The sequence below is a fragment of the Triturus cristatus genome, chromosome 6, assembly GCF_964204655.1.
Source record: "Triturus cristatus chromosome 6, aTriCri1.1, whole genome shotgun sequence".
NCBI lineage: Eukaryota > Metazoa > Chordata > Amphibia > Caudata > Salamandridae > Triturus > Triturus cristatus.
The window spans coordinates 1656300097-1656322347 of NC_140589.1; the positions used below are offsets into that span (position 1 = coordinate 1656300097).

Here is a 22251-nt window from a genome sequence, read left to right on the forward strand (position 1 = left end):
CATGTTGGATGGTTCTCCCTTTGGGGGAACATCCTCTGGTTTGCCGTTTACTACGAGGCATACGCCTCTTTCTTCCTCCGGAACGGAGATACTCTGTCCTTTGGGATGTTAATCAAGTCTTGAACTTGTTTCTGTCATGGCAACCGAATAGATTCCTCTCACGCAAGAAACTTTCGGCGAAATTGGCCATGCTCCTCTGCCTAGTCTTGTGCAGACGTGTGTCAGACGTCCGGGCTCTGGACGTTTCCGATAGAATTTTCTCCCCTAAGGGGGTTACGTTTACAATACGTAGACTGACAAAGACGGACACGAAGACTATTTTTATCCTGCATTCCCGGATTCTCCAAAGTTATGTGTGGTATCTTGACTCAAGGCGTATGAGGAGAGGTCATTAGACTTTTGCCCTCCAGGTGAGCGGCAAATGCTCATTGCCATCACAAAGCCCTACAAGGCTGTCTCTTCCCCAACAATAGCCCGTTGGGTGCGTTGGGTGATGCAAGAGGCTGGCATTGATCTTAGGGCCTTCGGTGCCCATTCTACCAGAGGGGCGATGGCCTCTAAAGCGTTCTTCCCTGGGTGCTCGTCTTGAAGACAATCTGAATGCAGCAGACTGGTCTTCAGACTCTACCTTCAAACTGTTTTACTGCAAACCGGTGATTGATATGGCTCACTTGGTGGCGAGTAAGCTTTGAATGAGCATAATCCTCGCCTCCGGTCCGGACATAGAATGAAAAATTTCCTAGCTATCGTAACGGAAAGTTTCAATTCTATTAAGGACTCGGAGGCGAGGATTATCATCCCACCCAGATTACAACTTCCTGTACCTGCCCACCCTCGTATCAGGGTAAGTAAGTTGTTTAGCCTATTCAGCTTCAGCTTGGTTGTATATACTGTCGATTGCAGTTTGCCTTTCCTTTTCCCCCTACAGGGCTAATCCTTAGCCAAAGCTGTTGCCTAATTGTGTTTGCTTCCAGCAGGAGACTCCAATAAACAGGATTCATGAGGCGTCTAAACTGGCTGTCCACGAGCGACGAAAGAGGGTAAATAGAAGCTAACAGAGGACTATGATGTAACCGTAGCCCTGTGATTGGTGGATCCACATGGACACTCTATACATGGACTCTATTGTTAAAACTTTGTCTCATTCCCGATGGTTCATGGGAATGGTAGTTATTTACCAGTTTCTTTAAATGGCTGCTATTCAATAAAGTGGAGAAAGAGTAGCATAATTCCTGCCTCGGAGTCCTTGATAGAATTGAAACTTTCCGTTACGATAGCTAGGAAATTTTTCATTATACCCCAGACTTGCACGAGTAGAATACTTGTCAATTACACTTTTGAAAATGTGCTTTTGTAGATTAAGACCCAGTTTTTTGGTTCTCTACTCTACTAAGTACATTTTCTGTCTTCATCCTTTGGTGCCAATCTACATTCTAGAAAGTTGACAAATTGATTAAATGCAACTGAAATTTACAAAGGGTGGGATCGAGACAATTATGTCGTTGTGGAAGGTGAACGCATGATGAGAGGCACACACTGCAGCATCTGAGGGTCGCAAAGCGAAGAAAGGATACACCCACTCCAGTTTTAACTTCTCAGGAGGTAGTTCTGTCCTAATGTCATCATAGTTTTCCACATCAGAAGGAATGAACATTGTGATTGGTCGACCTCGCATGAACATCTTAATGTACTCTCCCTCTGTTCAAAATAAAATACACAGTTTAGAGATAGTTAGCTCAAACAAGTCTTGCACGCATTAAGTTACAACAAGGTGACATTTTAAAAGTGGGTAAATTTCATATTTTACTACATCGCAGTAAAATGAAAGATCTGAGCAAAATAAACTTTGGACATTTTTGTGTCGACTTTTTTTTTTAATGTAGTATGCCCTTTTCCTTCAACAGACGAAGTTTAAAATGAACGTGCTTAGCAAGCGTCTTGTCGTCATCCAAGCTCGGACACCACTGACATTTAACATTTTGAAACTTGAAATTTAAAAATGAATTTGCAAATGTAGATAGATAATTCTTGGGTGTATTGCCTAAATCCATGTCACTGATATCAACCTAATTTGTGTCTATTGCTGCCAGAATTAGAACCTGTGACCTGCATTAAGTTCACACCCGATGAGCTACCTATGCATTGATTACTATGCCGTTTTTCCTACACAAACACCTTTTTTTCACTTCAGAAATGATACTTCAGCCTTTGGTACTTCTCATGCTTCTGTTAAGAAACATTTCCTCAGCACACAAATACAATACTCCAGGCCTTCTTGCGACTCATCAATGGCATACATCCACATGTTAATTTATAGCTTTCCACAATTTATGCTGATAAAATGTAAAGACCTATGTATACTTGTAAACAATATCCTTCAAATCGATTCTTACTAAAAGGTTTGTACATTTTCTACATATATTTTTTAGCAGTGAAATTAATAAAGTGTTTAATCTCTTAAGACTAGAGGACATGACCTTAACATCCTCTGCACCACACCCATAGAGTGTGGGACATATAGTGCTGGACCCCCCCACAATACAGGATTGTGGAAAACTGGGGGGTGGGGGTGGGGGTGGGGGTGGGGCTTGAAGGGTGTTGCAGAAGAATATTCAGGGCAACCAATGCAGAGTCATACAGTGGCAACTCTCAGGGACAAGTATGAACTAAAAGTAAAATGTCTTCATCTTCCTGTGATATAATACTCCACAACTTTCTGTCAATGACAGTCTATCCAGCATCCCCACACTGAGTAAAAAATAGCAATACACGTGTGGCTGAACCTAACATACAAAACAGGAATGGGCGAAAACGGAAATCAAATGAGGAGCACTTTGCTACAACAATCACTTCACAAAGTCATGTGTGTTGGTCCGTTCCAGTCCTGGGCATAGGTCCCCTTACACAACTAGGATACAGTTTTAATCAAGAGAAGTGGGGAATGCAGGACAGTAGGACTTTTGACGTCAACTGGAAGCTCTGGAGCTTTTCATCACATAAATTTGATGAAACCCAAAGTGCCTATGGTTTGCCATTTATTGGTCTATCGAAAGCATGCAAAATGTAAAGGTAGATTTAAAAGATGCTTATCTTGTTTGTTACACGAGAAATAGAAACAGACAGGCTACATATAGCTCTCTTAAAGCCTTTATGCTTTCATTAGTAGCAGTCTTGGTTACACAACCAAATATTTCTAGACTCGTAAGAATGGGGTGCTGTTGGAACCAGCTTGTACGTGTTGGGAGTTCCAAAGGCAGGTCTCAATTTGGGGTACCGTTTGCTTTGACTGGAGCATGGGGCTCCTGTATGCTTTCCCGCCTCTGCCTCTCCTGCCAAGAGTTCTGAAGAAAATCAGTAGAGACTGGTCCCAAGTCACCCTACTTGCCCCGGACTGATTAGGAAGTGTGTGTTACCCTGAAATTCTGGCCATGAGATTCTGACTTTCGATCCGGTCGCCTTTTCGGGATGACATCCTGTCACAGCAGGAGGGCAGGTTCCTGCACCGGAGCCTGCGAAACGTACACCTTCAGGTATTGAGATTGAGCAGCAGCAGTTGACGGCTTTCGATTTTCCTGCCGGAGTAGTAGTGTCCTACTGGCAACCATGAATCCTACCATCGAAACAGTTTATGCAGGATGTAAAATTCAGACTTTACTGACACAGTTAGCGGACATACAGCTATTTGCTCTTTCTTTAGCTTGCTGTGTCAACAGATGAAGGTTGAGTATAAGCCCTTTCACCCTTTTTAAGTCTACCTGATCAGTCATCTCTTTTTACAATCACCTATTGAAACGAGTTTCTTAAAGGGGCTTAAAAGGGCTGACATATGTTCCAGCCAACAACTTTTGTGTTGACTCAGTGGGACCTTAATTTAGTTACCGCCTCAATCATGTGCGCCCCATTTGAACCAACTCGGTCTCCTTACACTAAAAACAACATTCATCACAGTGATTATTTCAGTGAGGTACAGGCACGCTCTGTCCAGCAGACATATACAACATTTTTCCCAGACCAGCTAACCTTCAGGACAAGGGCGTCATTTCTCCCCAAAGTTGTCAAGCCCTTCTACATTCAGCAGTTTATCTTCCTGCCAGCCTTCTTCATCCTGTCTCCAACATCTAAATTGAAAGAAAACCGTCATCGGCTTGACCAAAACAGAGTTCTAAGCTTTTACATCAACCCCACCAAAGACTATAGGGTAGATGACCAGCTCGTTGTAGTTTTCTCTGTGATGAAAAAAGGTACATCTATTCAGAAAAAAAAATACCTTCAGATGGCTGGTCTTGTTTATCGAGGGCGGTTATAGGCTGGCCGAGCAACAGCCGCCCTCTGGCCTACGTGCTTATTTCACCAGAGAAAATGTTGTGCTCGTGTTCGGCCTGGTAGGAAAAAGATTCATTTTTACATGTACACGGTTCTTTCCTAAAGTTGCCTTCACTTTGCCACAATGACTTTTGCCACACATTTGAAAGCATGACACTTAGATTAGTTTCTTGAAACATCGACCTTGAAAGCATTACGATAAGGAGGGCAGCTGGGAAGTTGCCAAGGGTCAATTTTAGCGAGGTGTGATCGAGTATGAAATGGTTTACTGCGCAGTACGAGTCAGTGCGCGATCTCACAGGAAACTGCTGTGTGGAGTTCAAACGTGACTGCAAAGAAGACCGTTTTAAAGTAGCGTAAAGTGTCTGTAGTATACAACGGGTAAGTTGGTTGTATTTTTACACCTTATACATCGCAACGTGTTGCGAGTAGCTCCTCCGTTATTGTTGCATGCTCTGATAAAATGGAGCCTAACAACGTACAGCGCGACCCCTCAGTAACTTTGCTACACGTGGTAAAGAGCCTCACAGTGATTACTTGCTGGAGGGTTTTCCTTAGAACGCGGACTGTCTCATCCTAGCTATACTGGCGAAGAATTGCCCAAATATATAATAAAAGTTGGGGCTTAGTGGCTGGCACCTTGTTTAAATGTAATCTGTCCCTGTCGACTTAGGAGGAGCGTCAGAGGGCAATACAGTAGAAATCGAAAGAATACTTTGTTTTCAGGTTAGTGATTAACATAGTGTTGCCATTAAAGTTTGGGATACAGAATGAACTGCTTGGAAATTGCTGGTTAACTTCCTTCAATTCTTTGCTACTAGAACAAAGACTACGATGACAACCTTATTTGTGTTGATTTGTTATTTTAGTCAAAATTGATGCAGCACGACAACGGTGACTACTTTTTTATGTTAACTATTTGTTTACAAAAATTATGTAATTGTGTGTAGTGGTCACATCATTTGGTATTACTCTCAAATTGGACTTAGGTGCGCATGGCCACATTATTTTTACCTTCAAATTTAAGTAAAGTTGTTAAATGCGTGTGCACAGTATAGCCATGTTGCAATTAGTTTCACCACTGCCTACATTTTTAGCTAAGCCAGGTGATCCTGTGATGCCTTGGGAGGACTGGCGTGAGGCATTTGTGAAGTATTTGGAAGCAATAGGTGGTGAGGTATTTACTGCGAAAAGAAAGGTAGCCATGCTAAAGCCTACCCTTGGGGTTGAAGGTAGAAAGTGTTAAAAACTTTGCCAGGAGTGAGACATTTTGAGGATAATGGAGGGGATAATTCTGAGGATGAGTATGTGTGTATGATGAAAACATCGCAAGAGTATTTTAGTCGCAAGTTCAGTGTAGTGGTAGAAAGACACAAATTGTTTTCTCGTGCACAGGGTGTGAATGAGTCAGTGGATCAGTATGTGGCAGAATTACAAAACTTTGCTATTACATGCACATTTAAAGAAATGCAGGTTGAAATAATAAGGTAGCAGTTGATCAATTGGACAAATACCACTAAGATACAAGAGAAACTGCTAAGGATGAAAGAGCCATCGTTGGATAAAGCTAGAATGGTGGCTATGCATGTTAAAAACACATCTAAGAATATTGAAGAGTTGAAATCCCGAGAGAGTGAATGTAAGATAAAAGAATCCGCTCGTAAGAGTAAGCCCAAAGAGGATGGAGAGAAACAGAATTATAGTGAAAGAAATAGGAAAACATGTTATAGATGTGGAAGCAGGAAACACATTGCTACATCTAGTAATTGTCCTGCTATAAGAGTAAAATGTTATAATTGTCAAAAAGTAGGACATTTTGCGAGAATATGTAGAAGTGGAGGTGGAAGTGGAAATAGGACCAATTCTGTCCACATAATACATCAGTATAGTAATAGTGGCCAATGTGAGGAAACGTCATCGGACTCTGAAGAGGACGTGGAAGTTTTAATGTAGCAAGACTCTGTAAGCACAGTTAAGGGGAATCGTTGAGAGCTATTGATAAATACCATCCTCCCAAATGGCAGGTAAATATTTGCGGAATGGATAGATGGATGTGGGCTGATTTGTGTTCTCTCCGTATACATTGACTAACAAACAGATTTGGGTAAAGTTAGGTTGTGCAAGTTTAAGCAAAATCTACATTAAACCAAAAGGGTTTGTGGAGGCAAGTTGCCTAACATAGGTTGTTTCCAAACTAAAGTTGGCTTCAAGGATAAAGTTATGTACGGTGTATGTGGTAGAGGGAAGGGAGGTTATTACCAGGATGGAGGGATCAGCGTGCACTTGGAATAAAGTTAGATCCAAATGGTGAAGAACAGGTACTATTTACAGTGAATAATGATAGGACTAAATGGGCATGTGCATTTCCTAGACATTTTGGCCAGAAGCCAGGTTGTTTAAAAAAATGTGTACATAAAATCATCTTGAAAGAAAATGTTACACATGCAGTGCATAAGGTGAGAAGCGTACCTTTGGCTTTGTGAGCTCAATTGAGGGAAGAATTGGAAAGATTATGTAAAAATTATATTATTGAACCAATTGAATCCTAGGATTGGTTGAGTCCTATTGTTATGGTCCGCAAGCAAAATTTAAAAAAACAGGATGTGTGTAGGCATCAGGGATTTAAACAGCAGCATTTGGGTGGATCAACATCCCTTGCCGAACATGGGAGAATTGTTGCCTAGATTAAATAAAGGACAGCATTTCTCGATAACTCATTTGTCTAGCGCTTACCACCAGGTGTTGCTACACAATGATTCTTTCCATCTAACCTCATTTGTTACACCTGAAGGAGCATATCGTTATATCAGAATGCCATTTGGTTTGTGGTCCGCATCTTCTGTGTTTCAGCGTGTGATGCACAAACTGCTGGCAAGGTTACAGCAAGTAAGATTTTTCCAGGATTATGTTTTAATTTGAGGTTGCGACAAACGAGAACATGATGAGGTTTTAAGAAAGGTGTTAGAAAAGTTACATGATGCTGATTTAACAGTAGAATTGAATAAATGCAAATTAGTACAAGAGGCGAAGTACTTGGGACATACTCTCTCATCACAAGAAATAAAGCCTAAATAAAATTAGTGCAAGTCATTGAGAATGCTCCAAGTCCATTAGACAAAGATCAATTGCAGTCCTTTCTAGGTTTGTTAGAATTTTATGAGAAAGTTGTTGATCACTTTGCTGATAGAGTACAAACAATGAAGGAGTTAATGAAAGAAGGAAATGCATTTATTTGGTCAGCAGTGCTAAAATGCCTTCTGTGAAATTAAGAGATGTATCAGCAAAGCTTTAGTGTTCTCCCCACCCAAGATCAGTCCATAATTGCAACGGATGCAGGCATGCATGGTTTGGGGGCTGTACTCATGCAGAGGAAAATAAATGGCCATGAAAGATTGATTGCATTTGATTCTGTGACATCGAAGGTAGCAACATTAAATTATTCAAGAAAGAGACAAGGGCATGTTGGGGAGGCATGCAGCATTTTAGAAATTGTGTTGGGCACAGAATTCGAACTATGGACTGATCACAAACCTTTAATTGATGTATTTACAACCCAAGTTGCGAGAAATGCAACTACACATATAGCAAAGTGGTTATTCAGGTTGCAAGAGCATACATTTAAGGTGAAATATGTTCCAGGTGTAAAAAATGTGAATGCTGATTTCATATCACACTCACCATTACAAGGAGATAGTGATGAGAATGAAGAGGACTGGATGATTACTGATATAGAGAATGTGAATTTTAAAGCAATTTCAGAACAAGAATGGAAGGTTGAAATTTAAAGAGATGAGATTTGTCAAGAAATCATTAAACGTTTACCGATCAGGTTAGAGCATGCAATGGGACAAGATGGATGAAATTGTAAATTACAAATACGTTTGGTCAGAACTATCTTGTATCAATGGCATTTTAAGAAGGGGTGTTGCCACATTACTTGCTGCTCTGCATGAAGGTCATGGTGGCATGTCAGCCATGAAACGTAAAGTACGATTGGACTTTTGGTGGCCAGGAGTAGATCGCAAGGTGGAAAGATATGTGAGAGCATGTATAGCTTGTGCTTGAAGTGACAAGTCGCATACTGCAAAAGGAACACATGTAATAGCTGTGGAGTTGCCGAAACATGCATGGCAAAGAGAAGAAATGGATGTGAGATCACGTTTGTTAGGGAGGTGAAAGCTAAGGTGGTGAATGAATTCTGCAAAGAAGTATTCAGAGGAGAAGGATATCCTGAAGAGTTGATATCAGATAATGGTCCACAATTCGTAACAAAAGAATGTGAAGAGTTTCTGGCACAAAGTGGAATTATTTACAAGAGAAATGCTATCACCCACTTAAAAACGGTCTTCTTGAGAGATTTAATAGGGTAGTAGGAGAAAACATACAATTGTCTCTACAGAGCAGGTTGGATTGGAAAGTGGAAATAAAATGGTGGCATTATAGAGCTACTCCACATTCTACGACAGAGGAAATGCCATTTGTGTTATTGAAAGGCAGGAAAGCAAGTACAGTAGATGTACTGGCTTGGATAAATAGGGGCAAGATGGCAAAAGTAAATTAAGAAAAGATGATAGAAGGTGTGCATAGGAAACAGCGAAAGTATGGATTTGTGAAGGGAGAAACTGTGGATAGTGCCTCAAAAACCAAAGTTGAGGATTTTGTAAGAGTGAGCAAATTCCATATATCCAGTAAGGGAGAATCTAAATGGTCAGAACCTAAAAAATTGCAAGGGGTATTGAAGTTTTCCATTATAATGCATGATGGAAAAAGATGGAATATAAGGAATTTGGTGAAGTGTGGTGAGACTGAAGTAGCACATTTCAGAGCAGGTTTTAAACATAAGGGTGAGCAGTCAAAAGATGGAGGAAGTTCTAAGGTGAAATGTGCAGAGATTAAACAAATGAATGAAGATGGAAAAAATGGTAGAATAGCAATGTCAAGTTTTGAGACGTATGTGCGTAGGAGTAATTGCCAAAGGATTGTTCACAGGAAGTTCAAGGACTATGTATATGGTAATGCAGTATACATTTATGTATACTTTATTTGCAATGAGCATGCCTAAGATACCCAACGATGAACTGTATATTTTGTTGAACATGTACAAAGTTTATATATGTGAGAAGCATAAATCAACATAAGACACAGCAATAGGCTCATTTTAATTTGTTTATTGAGGGAGATATGTTGTATCTGGGATCGGGTGCCTTGGCGAAGGCTAGTCAAGACAGTGATTAATAAAGAGTGGATAGGAATGTGAGGATGAGTTCATGTGTAAACGGTCAGTTGCTATCTGACTAGAGCACAGATGGTTGCAGCCTTAATATCTTAATAAATGCTGTTATTATCCATTGATTGCTTAAGGCCATTCTTCAGGAAAAAGGATATTTTATTAAGCCTGTATGGCTTTTGGGAAGTTTGGGAAACTAATTGTGAGCAGGATGATTTGAGGGACTATAAAGTACCACACCTTCTGAAACTGCTCAACAATCCTAAACTTACAGCAATGTAGACAGGTGGTAGCTTTATAGAGTTTATTTTGTTGATAGAATCAACTAGTGCGGCTTCTTGAAGCAGCAAATTAGAATACTGCATTTTCTTTACCGAAAGAGAGGTAAAACTAATTAAGAAGGGTTTTTTTTATTTTTGTCACTCCTATAATCAGATCAAGAACATTTAAACCATGTCATTGACACCATGCATTATTGACATCTAAATTAAAAAGGATTGCTAATGATCTATGTGAAGAGTTTATCAATTTAGAAGACATAAGTGGGATTCCCTAGTATGAGAGCAACGATTTTACATCTATTTTTGATTTACAAAAAACTGGGTTAGGGCCTTCCAGGTAATCTCAATACCATCTGCCAGACCTCCATAACAATGCAGCCTGCAGAATGCAGTAATAAAAAATCTAATTCTGCGTACCCTCCTCTACAACTAAAGGGCACAGTGAGTTTGTGGGATGGTGGAGAGAGTATGGGTCGGGAAATCAAAGGAGAGCCAACGGCCTGCCTCGTAATGAATGGGGTTTATAAAAGGGATAAGGTAGTCAATAGGACTTGGAGTCAAAGGCTAGGAACAAGAAGGAACAAAAGAAAAAGAGGCATCTCATCCCTTTCCCCTGTAGAGGGTATAAACAATATGGCGCTGAATCACATATCAGTTTCTACTAAGCAGGTCATCAAAGGCCAAAGCAAAGCACAAGGGAGAAAGGAGGCTCCAGAAAATGTACCCAAGAAGATTGCTCACAGAAAATAGGCACCGACACTATGTGCCCTAAGATAAAACGTGGCATCTTTATACCTAAATATCATGAACTGGCAAACTAGAGCCAGGGAGGTGAGTCCTTTAGACAGATTTTATATTTGTCTGCCAGGATATTGCACGTAATTGATTTTTATTTGAGTTCAGTGCTATATTGAATATACATTTAATGGAGAGCATGCATTTTGCTCAAACATGACCTCCTCATGACAGAGTCTGGAACATTTTGACGACAGTGGGTGTAGACAGGTTGTTGATTTTGTATGACAACACCACAGGGTTTACGATACCGCTTCAGCATGAAAGATGACTGTACAGGCAATAACTCTTCTTCACTCTTTGTGTTCCTCTCTGGCAAATGCTTCCTCCTATTTATTTATTTATTTATTTATGTAGTTTGTAGAGCGCACAGCTACCCCCGAGGGGGTGTCCCGGCGCTAGAACCTGAACCTCCAGGTGAGAAGAAAGGGGCGGGGAGGGAAACAGCAGGATAAGAATCAGAGTCCAGAAAAGAGCCAAGTTTTGAGTCTGGCCCGGAAGATGGATTCCGAAGGACAGAATCTAAGATCGATTGGCAGAGCGTTCCACAATTTTGCCGCGATAACACTGAACCCTCTGCCACCCATTCTAGTGAGTCTAAAACGGGGAGAGATCAGAAGGCGGAGGTCATTGGATCTCAGGGATCTGATGGAACGGGATATTGAGACACGTTTTTTCAAGTAGTTGGGTCCGAGGCCGTTGATGGCTCGGTAGGCGAGGGTAAGGATCTTGAACTGGATACGGCTGGCCACCGGTAGCCAGTGAAGTTCCTTACGATAAGCGGAGACTGATTGACGGTAGGGGATATTACCAATCAATCTGGCCGCCGCATTCTGGACAATCTGAAGCCGGTCTATCAGATATTGGGGGGCACCAGCATAAAGGCTGTTGGCATAGTCCAGGTGAGACGTGATGAGGGCATGGGTAACTGTACGGCATTCTGGGGCTTATGCCTCACGATGGAGGAGCTTTTATTGCAGTTCCTATAAACATTACACCTGAACCCCATTGCTGAATAGCACAACAAGATTGTGCACACTTTAGTTTGAGGGTTGTTTGTGCAAGCTTTCCCAATACATGAAACTGAAGTATAAAATATACAAAAGGAAATGTGAAATTTGATCAGTTACTCATTTGTTGATGTACAAGTTTTACCTGCATTGCCGCTTAAATTACTTTTTTTTTTAAATCTCTCTTACAAAGCAAACAAGCATGATGTTCTGCTGAACAAGCATGAGAACAATAGTTCAGTTACTCCTGCAGCTACCGAATCGCCACTTTCCCACCTGTAGGCGGTCACTGTTGCTGTTCCTTTGTATATTTGTCTCAGGTGAGACCAATACCGGAGTACACAGTGGCCGAAGAGAAGAGACAGAATTACGCTAGAAGTTTCAGCACCTGTGCGGGTCCCATACTAGCCCCAAAGGCAGAGAGCATAGAAATCATGATTTAAATTGCTCGTTATTTCATTCAGAATGTTTGAGATTCGGATCTATAATAGTTGCCTGTCTGTCTTCCTCTGGATCATATGCAAATGTCTATCCTTTCTTTCTCATCCTGTGCAAGTCTTTAAAAAAACACATTCGGGGAGGAGCCTAGCGCTTGACCAAGATGGCCGCGTGAGCTCCGAGCTCCCGAGACCCTCGCGCCCTCCGTCGACTATCCTGTCTCTAATCCTGTCGGTATGCATGGCATCGTGTGTATGACCTGTCAGGGAGGCGATTGATGCTGCCCGCGGTCGGGTCGCCCACCGGGAACCGGACTTATGCCTGGCGGAGGATTGCGGCCTGTCTCCGAGGGATGCCAGGAGCTAGAGTTGGCAGGATGCCCGACTTCTAGTTGAACAACAACGGCCAGGCGAGGTGTGAACTGTCGGACGGAGGTCCCCGTCCTTTCACTTTCGCTTTCTCTCCCTTTGTCAGCCCTGCCCCTGGAGAGCTCTTGGTGGCTTTATTACCCTATGGACGCTCTGCAGGCTACTCTGGTGGCCCACTGCAGACCTGATCACCCCTGATTCCTTTCATTGAGAGGGACCCGTCTTATCTGAACCGACCTGCTTGGTATCAACCATGTCGGGCAAAGCAGAGGTGGATCGGCTGAAGGCTAAGTCTACCAGGCGGGGAGCTTATACCCAAGTCAATAGTATGGACCGCTATGCTCTGCAGAAGGGATCACCGAGTGGGTCGAGCCAGTCGCCGGATACCCAGAAGGAGGCCTCGCCTTTGGCCCCGGAGCTCTCACTACAGGATGTCATGGGCGCGCTCGAAGGGATGCAGACCTCGATTGGGAAACAGTTTGATGCCCTGGCGCATAAGGTGGATGCCATCTTGGTGGATGTTAACCTGATCCGTGCGGACTTGGGCAAAACGAATGAACGGGTTAGGACCCTGGACCTCAAGACCACGGGCCTCACCGATGATGTCACGGAACTGCAGATCGAGGTTCGTAAGCTGAGGACCGAGGGTGATCTCGCCGCCCGTCGGCTGGAGGATTTTGAGAGCCGGGCCAGGCGCAACAACGTGCGCGTCATCGGGGTCCCGGAGTCCTCGGATGAGGCTTCGGTTGACCTGCTTGTCGAGGACTTGGTGCTTAATCATCTGAAGCCTAAAGGTCTTGGAAAGTTCTTTGCGGTTGAAAGGGCCCATAGAGTGCCGGGTGGGAGGCCCAAGGTGGGTGCCCCACCGAGGCCGATCGTCGCTCGGCTCTTTCATTTTCGAGATCGGGACGCTATCCTGCAAGCATCAAGGGTGACGGGCCCGGTCCCCTTCCAGAACGCGTCGGTGAATTTCTACCCGGACTTCACCCAGCAGGTGCAGAGGCAGAGACAGGGCTTTCTGGGGGTAAAGAGGCGGCTTCGGGAGAGGGATCTGAAGTATGCCATGCTCTTCCCTGCCAGACTACGTGTGGTGCACGAAGATCGGACATTTTTCTTTGACTCTCCTGTTATGGCCGATGAATGGCTGGACGCTTTGCCCCGACGACGGACGGGGGAGGACATTGCCGAGGATGGGGACAGTGGCCGGGATGGGCAGGGCTGATTTTTCTGAGCCGGTCTGACTCGATTTGGCTATATTTGAAGACTTGAATAGAGTGTAGTCAATGCGGAGGGCGGCGGGAGGACGAGGGGTGCTCTTTTCCTCCCTTAGGGTACTTTTTGTAGATTTTTGGGGTTTTTGTAGGGCGACAGGCACACTGCAAGTTGGGGGGGCTTTGTAAGCGGCCGCAGGGGTGCAGGGTGGGGGGGGTTTCTGGGATTTTGGGTTTGTTGTTGGGGGGTTTATTTCTGCAAGGCATGATGATTCTTTCCAGGACTGTTCCATGGTGGCTCTTCGGGAGTGGGGTGGGCCTCTTTACGTTTGAGGATGGGGGGTAGGGGTTTAAGTGTTATAAGCTGGAATGTTAATGGTTTGGGGGATCGCATTAAGCGTGGGATTGTTTTGCAATTCTTGAAGCGGTCAATGCCGGATGTCGCCTTGCTGCAGGAGACGCACCTTATTGGTAATACGTGCTATGCTCTGAATAGGAAGGGTTATAAATTCATAGCACATTCGGGATTCTCCTCTGGGTCCAGGGGTGTGGGCATCCTAGTCAGAGCCTCGCTACCATTTGAGGTGGACTCCACCATTGTTGATGATAGGGGGAGGTTTGTGGCGGTGGCGGGGCGGTGGGAAGGAAGAACTTTGGTTTTAGTTTCGGTTTATGTCCCGCCGGCCCTGCAGGCCTCCACGTTCACAGATCTGGGTAGGGCCCTGCTGGATCTCCCGGGGGGTATGCTTGTGGTGGGAGGTGATTTCAACGCTGTTGGCTCCGGCCTGCTGGATAGATACCCGCCCAGAGACACAGGGGGGGCTCAGAGGTGGCTCCCAGACTTCCTAAACACGCTTGGCCTGATAGACTGCTGGAGGCTCCGGCACCCCACACAGAGCCAATACACGTTCCACTCCGGGGCACATGGTAGTCTCTCCAGGATTGATTACCTACTCACTCTTGCTGCGCATGCCTCATTGGTCTCCGAGGCGAGGCACATGGCGCGTGGCATATCTGACCATTCGCCAGTGTGGATCCGGCTGGATCTAGGTCGGGAGGGAGGAGGAAGGGTGGCCCCTATCAACCCGTGGTATTTCCGAGACTCCAAGATGCGCAGCGCGCTGGTAAAGAAAGTAGATAATTTTTTCAAGGATAATCAGGGATCCGTGAACTCGGCAGTGTCGCTGTGGGAAGCATTTAAGACCGTGCTCCGAGGGGAAGCTCTCTCCCTAGTAGTAGCTGCCAAGCGGCGGAGAGATGGCGAGGTTCTGCAGGTTGAGGAGATCGCGGTTCTGGAGGGAGCGCTGGAGGAGGAGGTTACAGAGTCCTCACTGCATGAGCTTTGCTTGAAGCAAGCTGAGTATAAGGACCCGGTGAAGAACGCCGCTAAGACCCTCAGTAGGGAGCAGCAGGGCCGATTGTATGATGTTGGTGACAAGGCAGGGAAACTCCTGGCTTGGCTGGACAAAAAAGAACGGGTCAATAGAGTTGTGCCAGAGTTGACGGGAGAGAGGGGAGAGGCGATTGTGGAACCTGAGAGGATTGTACAGTGTTTCTCGGACTATTTTTGTAGGGTTTATGCTTCAGTGTCGGATAGGCCGCCCGAGGACTCGTCTGACCTCCACCGTGATCTCGAGTTGCCTTGTCTTTCCGACATAGATAGGGACGATCTAGATGGTGACATAACGGTTGACGAGTTAAACTTGGGTAAGGCCTCGGGCCCGAACGGTTTGCCGGTCGATTTGTACAAGCTATTTCCGGATAGGGTCGCCCCTCACCTGCGCGCCATGTTTATGGAGGCGCGGGGGAGTGGGACCCTCCCGTTGGACCAGCGAATGGCGTCGATCGTGGTTATACACAAAGAGGGCAAACCCCGAGATAAGTGCGCCTCATATAGGCCTATCTCACTTCTTAACGCAGAGCCGAAAATTCTGGCTAAAATCCTGGCGACCCGACTGATTAGGGTACTAGGCGACTTGGTCCACCCGGATCAATCCGGCTTCATCCCGCACCGAAACACAGCGTTAAATCTTCGGCGCCTTCATGGTGTAATCGCCAGGGCGGACACACTGCGTGAACCAGCTATTGTGGCGTCTCTTGACGCCACGATGGCATTCGACACGGTGGAATGGGCATATTTGTGGGCCGTGCTGACCAAGTTCGGCTTTGGCCGCGGTTTTGTGAGTTGGGTGAGGTTGCTGTATGAGGGGCCACTTGCGAGTGTGGTGGTGAATGGTCGGGCGTCGACTCTGTTTCAGCTTGGGAGGGGTACCCGGCAGGGTTGTCCCCTGTCGCCTTTGTTGTTCGCCCTCGCCCTTGAGCCGCTGGCTGCGTGGATACGTTGGCACCCGGATATACGGGGCCTTAGATGGTCGCCTGAACACGAGGACCGTATTTCGCTCTATGCCGATGATATCCTGCTGTATCTTGCCTCACCCAAGAAATCACTTATAGTGGTCTGTGACGTACTCATATCTTTTGGTAGGAACTCGGGTCTTGTTATCAACTGGAGTAAATCATATTTGTATGTTCTTAGTGGCGAGGTTCCCCCGATCCCTAGAACATGTTCGATACAGGTCGCTCAGCAGGGCTTCGTGTATTTGGGGATCTTTATCTCCATGGACCCTGCTGTGCGATATGAGAAGAACCTGCTCCCCCCCCTGGCACGCCTGAGGCGGGATGTTGAAGGCTGGCGGAGGCTGCCGCTCTCCCTCGTTGGGCGGGCGGCCCTGTTCAAAATGATGTCGCTTCCCCGTTTTCTCTATGCACTGCAGAATACTTTGGACTGGGTTCCGGCCAAATACTTTCGGGAGGTCGAAGGCCTCCAACGAACGTTGCTTTGGGATGGGCGGCCGCGAATAGCTATTGCAAAGTTGACGCTTCCATGGTACGACGGGGGCATTGCGCTCCCAGACATCCAACGGTACTTTTGGGCCACCCAGCTGAGTGCGATTAATCATGGGTTTTATGGCCCTGCCCTCAGCCCTGGGTATGCCATGGACAGGTGGTTGCTGCGTGGTGGTAACTATTACAGGGCGTTGTATTCGCGGTCCTTGGACTCGTCCCTCACGGGGCCTACTGCTGTGGCAGTGCGAGTGTGGAAGATGGCAACTGACTCGCTGGGCTGGAAGGATAGGCTCACCCTCGCTACCCCGTTATTTGAATCTGAGAGACTGGGTAGGCTTTGGCACACAAAAGGCTTTGACAAATGGGACTTGATCGGCATCTCCAGGGTCGGAGATGTCCTGATTAAGGGGAGGGTGCAGTCCTTTGAAGAGTTGCAGAAGGAGTACGAGCTGGGGCCGTCTGAGTTTTTCCGCTATATTCAGGTGCGTCACGCCCTCCGGTCAGTCCTCATAGAGGGTGAGAAGGTGCCTGAGTCCTCTCCTTTGGAGGACCGGGTCCTTGATGGCCATATGCCCGAGAGCACGATCTCGCTCATCTATAAGAAACTGATCAACGTCCGGGCGGATATGCTTCTGGGGTTGAGGGACCAGTGGGCTAGGGATGGCCTCGAGTTGGATGACGAGGATTGGCAGTCTGCCATTTCCTCTCCTAAGGAGGTGGCGATCCCGTCGCGTCTGAGGCTGGTGCAGCTTAAAATACTGCATCGAGTGTATGTGACGGGGCCAAGGCTGGTTCACATGGGATTCTCGGAGGACGGCCTATGCAGGAGGGGTTGTGGTATGGTGGGTACTTTCCTGCATATCATTTGGGAATGTGGTGTCATCACGGAATTTTGGAGGAGAGTCCATGCAGTGATGGGGGAGGTGACGGGCATTGCTATGCAGCCGGAAGCGCGGTGTTGTCTACTGAATGTCTGGGGGCCCACTGATCATAATGCGGCGCAGACCCAATGGGTGACTCTGGGCAACATGGTCGCTAAGAGAGATATCGCGCGATTGTGGGGCTCCGCGGGGCCCCCCACATTGACCACGTGGAAAGAAAATATGGACTGGAGTATGTTAAGGGAAAAGACGGTCTATTGCGCTAGAGGTCGCCCCCGGAAGTGGCACGCCATATGGGGGCGGTGGAATCAATACAGGGGGGGAATATGTCTTGCCCCGGATCTGGATCCTCCCGAGGAACAGCTTTCCTCCTAACCTTCTTTCCAGCTCAGTATGGTTTATGGACTTTTTGGCCTCTACAGTCCCTCTTCTTCCTCTTTACTTTGTACTGTAACTGTTAGATGTGTGGGGTCCGGCCTCCCCTGTGGGGCTCATCATGGGCTTTCAGTGTTCTTGCCTTGCTGGGGTTTGTTGTGCGTTTTTGTATTTAATTAAAATTGAACCTTTGCACTTCTCCTTTCATGGTACTGGGGACGCATCTCTGTTTCTGTATATCGATGCTGCCGAACCTCCGGGTTGTCGGCTGAATAGCTGTGTCCTGACTTTTGAAAATAAAGGTTGAAAAAAAAAAAAAAAACACACATTCTAGGATGTGTTAATGCCTCAGGCACTAACATAGTAATGCACAACTCTTTGAAACTGCAAGTTGATGGCACAGATTCAGTTATTTTCAAACAATGTACCGCAGCACCGAAGGCAAAAGTCATGTAAAATAAAAGCTTGGATACTGGTCTAATTATGTTCGAAACATTTAATACTACACAATAGTCGTGTTCTCAAAATTATTTTTAAACATAAATCTCGAATTGACTATTTTCTGATTGACAGGGCTTTAAAGGACGCTGTAGTGGAAGCTAAGCATATAGGTGTACACCTGTCCGATCATTCAGCTATTCTCCTTCCTCTGAGGTTAGGAGAAGGGAGTGTAAGCTCTAGATGGACACTAGATCGCACAATTTTATTGGAGGATGAGTCTGTCGAGTTGCTAAGAGACCAAATAATTTGTTTACAGTAATTTGGGTTCAGCCACGATTGGGATGGTTTGGGATGCTTATTTATGGGGAAGACTAGGAACTTTAGTGGCAAGTAAAAGACGAGCCTATTTTGGAAAAGTGTTGGAATTAGAAGAACAGATCCGGAAGTTGGAAGGGGTTTTGAGCAACTTAGGAGGAACGGAGGAAGGCGAGAGGGAGTTGGCCGAAATTATAAAGCTAAAGGCTGGCTTGTCCGGAGTTATAAGTGACCGAGATAGAAAGAGGTGGGAGGCTAGCCAGTTGGCACATTTTGAGTACGGTGAAGGATGCAGTAAATTATTAGCTTGGAAGGCGAAGAGTGATCAAGTCAGAAACTTTATAAAAGAGATCAGCTGTGAGGAGACCGGGGCAGTGCTGAGCGACAGCTTGAAGAGGCGATAAGGGGTGGTAAGCGCGGGAAGGCTCCTGGGCCAGATGGCCTTCCTCTTGAGGTGTATAAAGCCATGGCTGGTATAATAAGTCCTATTTTAATGCACCTTTTTAATGCAATATTCTTGACAGATACTGCCCTGCCTGAATCTTGGAAAGGGGCAATTATAACTCCAATTCCAATGCCTGGGAAATCCCCCCAAAAAGTAGATTCGTATAGGCCCATTTCCCTGCTAAACGCTGATTACAAGCTGTTTGCAAAGTTTAGGGCGGGAAAGCTAAATGGTGTTATGTCTCAGATGGTAAATGAGGATCGAAAGGGGTTTATAAGAGGAGAAGCTCTGAAAGAGCTGACATACTCATTGATTGGCTCTATTGATATGGCAACTGCTTATGGTCTTCCCATGGCAGTTATAGCGTTAGACGCAGCCAAACCGTTTGACCATGTTAATTGGCCTTATTTGCAGAATGTGGTTAAACATTTCAATTTAGGTCCTAATTTTTGTAGAGTTTTAAAAAGCATTTATGCTGCTCCGGAAGCTAGAGTGTTACTTAACGGGGCTCTGACTTTGCCATTGAAGATCAAGCGAGGTACCAGGCCGGGGTGTCCCTTTTCCTCTTTACTGTTTGTCCTTTATATCGAGCCATTGGCCAGGAGAATTATGATTAGCAGCGGTATTTTGCCGTTTGAGTTTAATGGTTGGACAAAGAAGATTGGGCTAGACGCAGATGATATTTTAATTTTCTCAAGAAACCTTCCGCAAACCTTGAGGGTGGTGATGGAAATAACAACGGAGTTTGGCAAAGTGTCAGGGTATCATATTAACAAGGTCAAGACAGAAGTGACGAGTTGAAACATGGGGGTGACTGGGATCGATACGAAGAGTGAAATGAGATATCTGGGAGTTAGGATCACTCAGAATATTGCAGACCTTACTAAGGTTAATTTCGACCGGGTTAGAAAGGAGATTTGTGCTAATATACGGGGGTGGATGCATCTTCCTTTAACTTTGTTTGGCAGAGTGAGCTTACTAAAGATGATCATGCTGCCAAAACGGACCACCTTATTTGATTCAATTCCGTTATCTTTTAGAAAAGAGTGGTTTGTTAAGCTACAGAGTGATTTAAGTTTGTTTATTTGGGCTTCAAAAGGGCAGCGGATATCATGGCGCAAACTCAGAAGAATGTTGGCGAAGGGTGGTTTAGCTCTTCCAGATTTTATGATTTATTCCTGGGCCTTTCTACTAACAAATGGCAGAATGCTACTGGACATCTCTATAGATTTGGAGATAGGTAGAATGTTTAGAGTAATGCTGACAAAGGAAAAGGGAGCTGGCGTGGGTTTTATGTATACATTTGCTGATCCGAAATACTTTAAGAAGGTTAGGCTTAAGATTCTGAGAGAAATGGCGGAGGGGTGGTTTAAAATCAGAAAGGTTTTAAACATACCTTATTTTAGTTATTGGGCTCCGATTTGGGACGCACCAGGCTCTCCTGAATGGACAAAAGACTCATTGGCCTTACCTTTAAAAGAAGCAGGCATTTTAAGATGGAAGCATCTGCTGTCGGAGGGTCAGATGGTTTCATGGAGTTGGTGTGAGCAGGCAGTAGGCTCAACTGTTTCAAGATTTAAATTCCTCCAGGTACAAAGTTGGTTCAAGGCAACCGGTGTAATGATAGGAGAATCAAACGAATTTGAGGAAAAGCTTCTCTCTACTGCAGTGTTTAAAAAATAAATTGCACTATGGTACTGGATGATCCTGGAGATGGAGGATGTTGTGTTTACCTTGCCGGTGGATCTGTGGGGAGGATGCTTGCCAGAGACCGAGCTGGAAGACCAATGGCAAGTATCTTTGTCTATGCTTTATAAAATAGTTAAACCTGCATATCTGAGGAGGAATCATCTTTTTACTATGCATAGGGCGTACTGGACTCCACGAAGGCTCTCCAAATTTGGGTCAGGAAGAGTGGTGGTCTGTCCCAAGTGCGGCAGTCAGAGTGCTGATGACTTGCATATGTTTCTATACTGTCCGAAGTTACAGCTCTTCTGGGAGGCCGTAAGAAAATGCCTGGCTAGCGCTTTAAACCTGCAGATTTTTGGAAGTTTGGAATGCCAAAGTATTGTTACTAAAGATTGTGCACAATTGGTTTTTTATGCTATGCTTTTAGCTTGTAGGGGAGATATGTAAATTATGGGTATCTCCAACACCTCCAACACTGGAGGAATGGTAGAAATCTGAGTTATATTGCTAATTTGGATATTTCAGATCATGGGAAAAAGAAACATGAATTCTGGACTCCCTTTGTGTCTAGGGGAACTCTATGATTGGAGGGATCGGTCCAATGATTAAGCCTTCTTCGGCCTCTGCTGTTTATAGTCTTTCTGTGTGAGCAGATGGATGGGGAAGGGTGTGCGGTCGAAAGAAGGAGGAGGTCTCCTTGAAAGGTGGTGTGGATGCGGTTTTGGGATCCTCTACTTTATTACCCCCTGCTACAGCGAATGAGGTTATATAACCCTAGGTTGGCATCGTTAGAAAGACGAAGGGTGGAAAGAAGGCAAATTAGGACACAAAAAAAGACAAACATTGTTTTAATCATTATTTGATCAGAAGGATGAATACCATAAGAACCAGAAATTGGCTACCAAGACCATGTAGCAGCAGATGAGAGAGGTCACCAACACACACTGCACAGCAAGATTAACAGTGGACTCGACAGCCGCCTTACAGGACTGCAGGAGCACTCTTAAGTATATCTGTAAGTTGCAAAGGGTGCTGCCAACTGTAGTTGTAGGGGAGGAGGGTATGTAGGTCTTCCACACATCAACACATGCTTGCTTAGATGCAAGTCTCCACGAGTGGCTGAGATTCCCCTATTGGATCTTTACAAAGAAAACTTTCTTTCTATATGTTTTTTGCTTTCCAGTTATTGCCTGGGGTACAAGGGAGGATACGGAGGGATTGGAGGGAGGAGTCCACAGAGTCAGCACGTGGGCAGGTGCCTGCCTTGCCTCTCTGTCGATAAGAGGAAGCGTCTGCGTAGGCTCTACTCATCACTTGTGTTTCCGTGCTTGGCACGGTTCTTCAACTGTATTCCTCTCTCTCTCTGGTCGAGATTTTCTTCAAACTAGACAGAGAACATCTTCCCAGACCTTTTCTGTTTGCGGCAGTTCTTGAAATACCTTCTGCAGCATCACCTCAAAGAATTTACTTGCATCCCTGAATAATTCAACATCTCCCAGGGCTGTCTGTAGGGGTCTTCACTTAGTGATAGCTAGGGAGAGTTAGATATTGATTGCTTGGATTGTGGGAATCCGGTCTGGCTCTTGCACCCAGTACGGAGATTCG

General features: G+C 45.2%; 1 protein-coding gene across 10 annotated transcripts in view; it reads right to left on the bottom strand.

The window, feature by feature from the left end:
• EML4 (EMAP like 4) overlaps positions 1-22251 on the bottom strand; it is a 677127-nt gene that overhangs the window by 122642 nt on the left and 532234 nt on the right. For all 10 annotated transcript variants that reach the window (XM_085612817.1, XM_085612810.1, XM_085612815.1 and 7 more), the window contains one exon: positions 1575-1698. In XM_085612817.1, the coding sequence (XP_085468943.1) occupies positions 1575-1698 (124 nt within the window). The remainder of the gene's footprint in view (positions 1-1574; positions 1699-22251) is intronic.